The sequence below is a fragment of the Pinus tabuliformis genome, chromosome 7, assembly GCF_031772625.1.
Source record: "Pinus tabuliformis cultivar Carrire ecotype Pingquan chromosome 7, CPIR1, whole genome shotgun sequence".
Lineage (NCBI taxonomy): Eukaryota > Viridiplantae > Streptophyta > Pinopsida > Pinales > Pinaceae > Pinus > Pinus tabuliformis.
In genome coordinates this window covers 2,051,271,167-2,051,280,702 of record NC_142293.1, presented here as the reverse complement: position 1 = coordinate 2,051,280,702, position 9,536 = coordinate 2,051,271,167, and the positions used below count along the sequence as shown (strand labels likewise).

Genomic DNA, 9,536 nt, shown 5'->3' with positions numbered 1-9,536 from the left:
TTCGAGTGTACAAGTTGTGTTTGCTATGTAAGAATTTGTTGCACTCACACAAGAAGGTGTATGCAATGTCATGCAAGTGTCATCACGATCATTCAACGATCTATCTCAAGTGTCTCACTTTTCGTTTGCACCCATTAGTCAGTCACACTGAGCATGTTGCCTGGTTTGTTTGAGGTGTCTTGTCCTTGAGTCATGTTGAGTGTGTGTTCGCAAGGTCATGTATACATGAGTTCAATCACTAACACACTTAACCATTTTTCCGAAGATCTATCGATTGGACCACCCTCCATTAGCCAGACCTTCACTAAGCTACATTGTGCAGTCTCAACCCTCATTGACCAAGCGTTGTTGCCCAGAATTGCGCAGAGCTTGAGGCTGCCTCCCAAGTAGTCTGCACTACACAATCCTGGAATCAACATGGCTAACTGTCACCCAGAAAAATGCAAAAGTTGCCCAAGAAGTTATCTCAATCTACACTTCTTGCAAACCTATACATCAAGCCTCTTGTTGGTCAACCAGAGAATTTGACTTGGAAGTGACCCTGGGATTCACTCCTCCCAAAAATTGTGCACAAGGTATCATCTTGCCCGCTTGCACTAACTGAAGAAATTGCGCAGAAAAGAGGGATAGGCACCCACTGCCTGTCACTGCACTGTCTCTGGAAATTACACAATTTTGTCAGGGAATCCACTTGTCGGCTGACCTGCCACTCCTCCTCAAAATTGCGTAGTTTTCTTGGCTTGTCCACTAGCTTCCTGACACCCCGCTTAGCCCGGAAACTATGCAAACATGTCCTGCATGACTGCCTCCCAGATCTGCATAGTTTTGGCTAGCAAGCTTCCTACATCCTGCTCCTAGCCTCCTCTAAAAATCTATGTAGTTTTGACTGCAAGTGCCTCCTGGTGCCCGCACTGCCTTCCTTGAAAAAATTGCGCAGTTTTTCCTCCTAGCTAAGCTAGATTCCGGAGGTGTCACTCCTTTCCCAGACTACTCAACCTAACCTCTCAGTGACCTTTGCACAGTTTTCCTGACAGTGTCTCGAAGCCTCGCATCCTGGCATGATATATGCTCTTCGCAGTTTCAAAAGCCTTGTCCTCTCTCCTGGTCACCTCCACTCGAAAGCGAAAGATGATGCATCATGGTAGACTAAGGGATTTCTGGATTTGATGTCATCTAGTCATGAGTGATTGCAGATACAGGTACATGGATGAGACATGGCGCGATGATGAATGGGATGAACAAGGAATGCATGCTAGGAGACTTGTTCGCGAATGGATGAACACATGAAGCATGCCAAGTACTAGCGAAGGGGATACATGCACATGCAACATCAAGCGAACTCCAAGACCATCGAAGGATCCACACACCTTTTCATGCAGAGGTGAAGCTATGATACACTAAGAGCACACTCATCATTCAGTAGCACTGCAACTCGACATGGACACCACCATGAACATGAACATACCAGTATTGTCATGTCAAGTCATGTCATGAGTCGTCTCAGCCACATCACTATTGTGAGCCATATTGTTGTTATCAATGTAATGTAGCATGGAAGTCCAAGAGATCCACATACAAAGTTGAAGATTCATGTCAATTGAAGAGTCATGTAAGTCAAATATTCATGAGGAAATTCAAAGAGTCACAAGGGTCAAGTTCACCCTTGGCTAAATATACTCCTCATTTGTACATGCAAAAGACTTTTTCAGCTTGACTCCTCCCACATAGCCTTGAGAGTCTGTAGTCTTTTATTTGAGGAGCGAGTAATGGCTCAAACGCCTCACTATTGGGGTTAGTGATGTATGGTGTACGAATCTGTCTTGGAACTTTCACTTAATTTAGAAGTCTGTTAACATGCTAGCACATTTTCACACATGTATTGTATTCGTTTGTAAGATTATTCTTTGGATGCTTGTAATGCATGTTGCTTTAACCCATAGTAAGATAGTTGAACTATTTTGGTTGTTTTAGTGCATATGTTAAATGTGTTGTATTAGTTGTTAACGTTGTCTCGCCCGATTGGACTACTCTGTTGAACACTTGACAGGTTCATCCTTATAAACTTTTTATAATGTGAGTCGCACTTGTGTGGACTATTCCGCTGGGTGTTGTACGTGCTATGTGTTCACTTTGTGTTTGTGATTGCCGCATTCATGTGGACAACTCAGCCGGAAGCTGCACGGGTCCTGTTGTGTTGTGTGTTTCTAACTGATTTGGGACTATTCCCTTTCGACTTGAGACTCACTCTTACCCTCTCCCTCTTAGTGAAAGAACTTAGACACGAGTTACACTAAGCACTCTCCAGGCACATGAACCTTGTTGTTTGAAGACTAAGTATACCACTCTCATGTGCTGACAAGCAAGAGCTAAGGCATATGTTTAAGATAATTGCAACCATGCCATCATACTGGATGGGACTCCTAGAGTAAATGGTGTGAGGTCTAGTTGGAGCTTCATACCGGGGAGATCCCCGGAATGTTGGCAGGTCCAGCATTGTCAACAGGACAACAACATAGTTCTTCACAAATTGTCTTTCTACTTTGAATCAAAATTCACAACATATATGAATATTGAGGACTTCAATTCTAAAAATTTTGAAATTTTAAAGCTACATTTGTCCCAAAAGAGTAACCCATCTTCATGCATTCCCCCAAAGTAGTTTTTTTCTTCTTATCTTGCATCAATTGCAAGACTGATATGATTGAATGTTGTTGAGCATATGGAGAATGTAATTTTGTTTGTTGTTTTCAAGTTGAATAAAATATGATTTTTCCTTCAAAAAAACCTCTTATACTTGACGTCTAGGATCATTTGTGCTTATTTTTTCCTGTATTTATGGTGATAGGCATATTTATTTTGGAATAGGGCTTCCAAAATTTTAATTTAATTGTCAATGATTATTTGGTGCGGTATGGATTTCACTTTATGGAATATTCTAGAATATTTTTAAAATGCCATATGATCCTGTGTCATATGAATGTGAGTGATGGTTTTTTGGCATGTGGTATAGTAAGGGTATTAACTAATGGTATCGTAAGAAAGACTATTTAAAGTGGAATGAATCTCAATGGTAAAGGGGAGATTGTAACAAAGTTTGTTTAAAGTAGAATGAATCTCCATGATAAATTGTAAGAAATCTTGTTTAAAGTGGAATGAATCTCCATGGTAAAGGGGAGATTGTAACAAAGTCGGTTTAAAGTGGAATGAATCTCCATGATAAGGGGAAGATATATGGATATCTATTGAAGTATCTCAAGCTGCTTGCCCATCATTTATTCCCCTAAAAATTTTGGCTCGCTATAAATTAAGATTATATCTAACATTATTCCTTTCAATAATCATCTACCTGATCTAAGCCACCATCAATTTCTTTCTATTTTTGAGAATCTAAGCAACATAAGAACCCTATAAAGAAGGGAAGAAATAAGAAAGAAAAAACCTAATAAGGAAAGTCTAAAAGAAATGAATATTTGCATCTTATTAATAAATGTTTATATGTTTAATGTATATTAATTATTTTTATTATCAAATTATATCTTTAATGTATATTAATTATTTTTATTATCAAATTATATATTTAATGTATATTAATTGTTTTTATTATTAATATAATTAAGTTGATTTTTAAATTTTTTTTGTGAATATCAAATTTATTTATAATTAATAATAATTTAAACTAAAATTATAATTTAGTTAATTTTTAATTATTATTATTATTAATTTCACCCCTTTAAAATTATTTAAATGTATTTTAAAATAAATAAGTATTTTGATGTAACTTTTTTTAACCTGTGTTATTTACTTTATCTCTTCTTTATTTATTATCATTTTATCTCTTATCTATCTTTAGGATCATTCGTGCTTATTTTTTCTTCAATATCTAAAGCAAAGCAACGAGCTTCACATTTGTGCTTATTTTTTCCTCGTGCTTCACCCAGATTGTTTATAATGAAGAAATCACAAATATGTTATGTGTATTGCTTCAATTAATACGCATGCACAGGCTCTCTTGAAGTTGGATGAACATAGTCAGAAGGGAAGAATCATGCTCCACCACTGCAAGTTTTCCAATCCTTTCAGCAAGTTCTAGTGAGATTTCACAGGTGGGCTTTTGAGTGGGATAAGTGATGTCGAAAATCTTGACAACTCCATCATGCTTTTCTCAGAGAATTTGAGATCAAATTTGATGTAAAATCTACTTTTTGTACAATCTGCTTTCAATAACAAGTATTCCCCTTCCTTAACTAACAGAATGTTTCAAGAAAAACGAAATAAGTTGTGAGTAGACATGCGCAGAGAGAAATGGACCTCTTTGCCGCTATCCACCTTGGAGATTTTGAAGGCGAAGTGAAGGTTGGAAATTGCATTTAAAAGAATCTCGCAATGGAATGTAGCTGCCTCTTAGTCACAAAGATGCTCCTCTGAAAAACTCAAAACTCTTGTTGTTGTAAACATCATCGCAACATTTAGCTACAGAATCCTGACTTCTACACCATGCTTTTAGATACAAAATCTTGACTTCTTAAAAGAAATGAGATTTACTAATTTATTTAAAGATAGAAAAGCTATATGTTTTCCTGGTAGCTGTTATGACAATCAAGTTCTCAAGATGGGGCAAGATAAAATTTGTGAACTATGATTACTTAAAGTTAAAGCTCGTCTGAATTGTCAAAGATGTGTGTTAATTAACTTTTCTTGTTCCTTTAAATTAGATCGTAGTATCATTTTTTATGTTGGTTATGACAAGTTTTAAAAGTGACTTACTCGTAAAGAGTGGTATAAAAACTAAAAAACATAACAAATACAAAATTCTTCTTGTATTTAGTACCAGAAGAGTGTCACACATTCATATAGATGTAAAGGATATTGAATATAATTGTTTTTTAAAGATAGAATAATAAACTATAATCATAAACACATTTCCAAAACACCACTCATGAGTAGATATAACTGTATTGTTCACATTTACATGCAATCAATTATAAAACATTTATATGCAATCAACAACAAAGATTTATGTACAAAGAAGCATATAACCACTACTTTGTTACAATAGACTAAGATGTGGAAGAACTTTGACCTTCACAAATGTTGTTGATAGTAGCACTTGTACTACCCAACAAATGTGTTAGATTTGATTGGAATTTGGGAATGGAAGTAGTGCTCAAAAAAGTGTCTTTGATGTTTTGCAATGTGCCTAGAATGCCCATCATTGTAGGTCGTCCTTGAGGAGATTCATTTGTGCAAAGCAAACCCACATTTATCAGTGCACTGAGACAATTGAGATCTTTATCTTCTTCAATGCATATACTAGTCCTCGTTAATAGACCCATGTCCACCACTTCTTGTACTTGGTTTGGAAAACTACTACCCACCCATTTGTGCAATGTCATTCCTTCTACAAACATGTCATGGGTGGGCTTCTTTCTAGTGAGCATTTCCAATAGCACTATTCCATAGGTATAAACATCGCCTTTGGTTGTAACTTGTCCTCCCACTCCATATTCTGCATTCATAGATCCTCAACTTAAGTTTTTAAATTTAATTGAAAATGTTTAGTAAACATAAGAAAATCATAAGATTGCTTCATATGGGATAGAGTTTAAATAATACCTGGAGGAATGTACCCGATAGATCCTTTGAGTGCATTTGTGGAAGTGAGAGCTCCATCTTCATTATTTGCAAAACATATAGTAGCAATGCCAAAGTCTATTAAATATGCAGTCATATCTTCACCCAACAACACATTGTTGGGTTTCAAATCACAATGAATCACTTGCACAAAGCAATGATGATGGAGATATGTCATGCCTTGGGCGATATCTATTGCTATATTCAACCTTTGAATCAAATTCAAACAACTTTGTTCTCCATCATCGGGATATAACCACTTTTCTAGGCTTCCTTTTGGCATTAATGGAAATATCAAAGCTTTGATTTGGAGATCTGAATAGCAAGTTATGACCCGAATCAAATTCCGGTGTCTAACTCTACCCAAAACTTTGCATTCTCTATCAAAACTCTTTGGAGCCCCTTCATTTTGTAGATTGAGAAGCTTGACAGCAACCATTGTGCCATCATTCAAAATCCCTTTGTACACTTTTCCAAAACTACCAATTCCTAACAAGTTTGCATCACTAAATTCATTTGTTGCAATGACGAGCTCTGCATAGGAGATTCTTCGATGCCCCACATTTAATGATGGACCAGTCTCTCTCTGAATATTTCTCCTACAATTCTTTCTCCACAATATTGCAAGAAACAAACACAATACAACAATTGCTACAACAACAACCGGTATGATAACTCTTTTGAGATTCAAAACACTTTTATGTTTATGAGCATAGCACGGTGGTAGATTTACCCAAGGTCCACATAGACCAAGATTTCCCATAAATGCTGTGGCGCCAATCTTTTTGAAAACTCCTTCTTTAGGGACTTCCCCTGACAACTTGTTAAAAGAAAAATTCAAGTGATGGAGCATTGTGAGATTTGCTAGTGATATAGGTATTCCACCTGACAAATTGTTGGAGGAGAGATCTAGGTCTTGAAGACTTAGAAGTTCATTGATTGACACTGGAATTGGACCTTCAAGTGCATTGTAAGAAAGATTCAAATATGCTACTTCTTTGCAGCTTCCGACGATACTTGGAATGTAGCCAGTTATTTGATTTGCCGAAATATCTATGGCTTGAAGCTTATCGAACTTTCCTAGTTCTAAAGGTACATGGCCACTTAATAAATTGTTTGACAAGTTGAAATAGAAGGCTAAATTTGCAAGGCCTGCAAGCTCTTCAGGTATGTGCCCACTAAGCTTGTTGTATGATAGATCTAGCAGTAGTAAGTTCACACATTTCCCTACATTTGCAGGTATGTTTCCTGATAATTGGTTATGATTAAGATCTAAATATCTTAGTTGTTGGAGGTTGGCCATAGAATCAGGGATTTTTCCAGACAAATTATTTCCAAACAGAGATAAGAGACCTAAGCTCTTTAGCTGCCCAATTTCCATTGGAATGTTTCCTTGTAAATTATTGGAATCCATATATAACCTCTCCAACTTCTGAAGCATAATAACTGAAGATGGGATTGACCCTGTAAAATAATTACCTCCTAAATCAAGGAAATTTAAGCTACTTAAATTTCCAATAGCATGAGGTATTTCTCCAGCTAATTCGTTGAAATTCAAGTCTAAATGGTAGAGTTTTGTAGAGAGATGGCCTATAGAAAACGGCAATTGCCCAGTGAAGCTATTCTCAGATAAGCATACCAGTTGTAGATCGGAACAGTTACTAAGAGCGGTAAGAATGGGGCATCTCGTGGTGTTGCCGCTAATAAGGTAATTGTCGTTCAAGAAAATCCGCTGGAGATGTGTCAATTTACCCAACTCCATAGGCACTATTCCGCTGAGCTGGTTGCCTGTTAAGCTAACCGTTTGTAACTTGGTACAATTGAAGAGGGATGAAGGAACGCTGCCACTTAGCTGATTAGCAGACAGATAGAGATCCTTTAACTGGGCGGTCTTCTTTGTACACAACTCCGACGGAATGTGGCCAACTAATTGGTTAAAAGATATAACCAATGCTTCAAGATGGGTGCAGTTGGACAACGAAGACGGAATGCGTCCCGTCAGATGGTTATTTTGCAGGCTAAGAACGTTGAGCTGGCTTAGCATACCCAACTCGGAAGGGACACTGCCGTGAAGGTTGTTGAATTCCAAATATAAGTACTGCAAAGAGGATATGTTTCCCAAGCAGTCCGGGATTGTTCCCGTCAAATTGTTATTTCCCAAGTTCATGGTTATTAGGTTGGGGAGAACACATAGTTGTGGGGGAATGTTTCCTGTGAGATTGTTATAGGAGAGAATCAAGTTCCGTAAATTGCGGCACATACCCAGGGTGGGTGGAATGTAACCTTGGAGATGATTGAGAGACAGGCGAAGCATCTTTAAGCGAAAGAGGTTTCCCAATTGATAGGGAATGTGACCGTGGAAACTGTTATTGCGAAGGCTGAGTACTGTAAGAAAGGAGAGATTGGCGAGAAGGGGAGAGATTGTACCTTGTAATCCCATGCTTGAAACATTGAGGGAAACGACTCTCTGCCTGCGCCTGCTGCATATGATGCCCGTCCAGTGGCAGAATGAAACATTCGGCATCCAAGACGTGGCTAAGGACTGGGAGGGATCATATGTGATTGCAGACTTGAATGCAAGCAGAGCGTGTTGATCGGAAGCATTGGTGAGACGAGGAGGATGGTGAGGGAAATGGGCGAAAGCATTGGTGAGACGAGGAGGATGGTGAGGGAAATGGGCGATGGGTGTGGAAAACACAAAAGGAGGATTGAGAAAGAGAATGAAAGAAAGGGCGGCGAGGAGAAGCATTCTGGTAATCTGCATCTCTTGCGTGACAGAAAGAATGGTTTCTGATGAGAAAATGGAGTTTGGTAATGTAGTAGCTATATAGCTGCTGCTGCACTCTTTTCGAGATGTTCCGGTCGGTTAATTTTCCGAAAAGAAGAGCGCACTTACATAAATTAAGGCCAAAAATTGAAGTTTGACCTTTTCACAGAAGTAAGAAAAGTATCATTAGTTGCATACCCCTGGCGTAACGCAAAAGGCCAATTAAAGCTTTCTTCTATTTGAAGTTTGAATAAATTGAACGATGATGTTTTACTTTTACCATAAAACAACGGAAGGAATACGGCATTTGCACTGCCGAGTCCCCAGCTAGTAGAATGAGTGTCCAAAAAGTCCGCACTCCATAAAATCATTTAAAAGTCAATATTACTTAAAACGTTAAGGTAAATATTGCTTCAATGTACGGCGGCAAAATAAATTGGAAAAAATCTAACACACCCTAAAATAAATAAAAAAGTCAATAAAATTAATCATAAATCTGCCCTTGCCTCTCAGTAAACGAAAGTAAAATGTCCATCCAATTAATAAAAAATCTTAACAAATAAAGGTCTATAAAATTAATCATAAATATTTCTCCTTGCCTCTCAGTAAACGAAAGTCCATCCAATTAATAAACAATCTTTCTCCTTATCATTTGGTGACGAAATGCCCTTTTTTTAACGAAATAAAAGTAACGAATTACCTTTTTTTAATCACATTCCGTTATAGAAATTGCGTTCTATTTAAATAGATTAAAAAATATTAGTAAAAATCATATATAAAATTTTTATTATAGAAATGATAATACTGCTTTATAAAAAAATTACCTTTTTTTAATCACATTCCGTTATAGAAATTGCTATATAAGTTTAAATGTTCTATTTAAAAAATATTAGTAAAAATCATATATAAAAGTTTTATTATAGAAATGATAATACTGCTTTATAAAAAAATTACCTTTTTTTAATCACATTCCGTTATAGAAATTGCTATATAAGTTAGAACCGTTATAGAAATTGCTATATAAGTTTAAATGTTCTATTTAAATAGATTAAAAAATATTAGTAAGAATCATATATAAAAGTTTTATTATAGAAATGATAATACGGCTTTATAAAAAAATTGCCTTTTTTTAATCACA

At 36.7% G+C, this 9,536-nt stretch overlaps 1 protein-coding gene across 1 annotated transcript; it reads right to left on the bottom strand.

The window, feature by feature from the left end:
* Positions 1-4,906: 4,906 nt before the first annotated feature.
* Positions 4,907-8,461, bottom strand: LOC149256747 (uncharacterized). The gene is made up of 2 exons (XM_089460854.1): positions 5,614-8,461; positions 4,907-5,506 (listed from the first exon to the last, which is right to left on the bottom strand). The coding sequence occupies exons 1-2, from the start codon at positions 8,393-8,395 to the stop codon at positions 5,058-5,060; spliced, it is 3,231 nt and encodes a 1,076-aa protein (XP_089316980.1). The 5' UTR covers positions 8,396-8,461; the 3' UTR covers positions 4,907-5,057.
* Positions 8,462-9,536: the final 1,075 nt, after the last annotated feature.

Excerpts from the sequence above, each read along its gene's own strand:
- LOC149256747 (XM_089460854.1), bottom strand. The coding sequence starts at position 8,395 with ATGCAGATTACCAGAATGCTTCTCCTCGCCGCCCTTTCTTTCATTCTC. Across the intron at positions 5,507-5,613 it reads TATCGGGTACATTCCTCCAG|AATATGGAGTGGGAGGACAA; the intron begins GTATTATTTAAA and ends CTATGAATGCAG.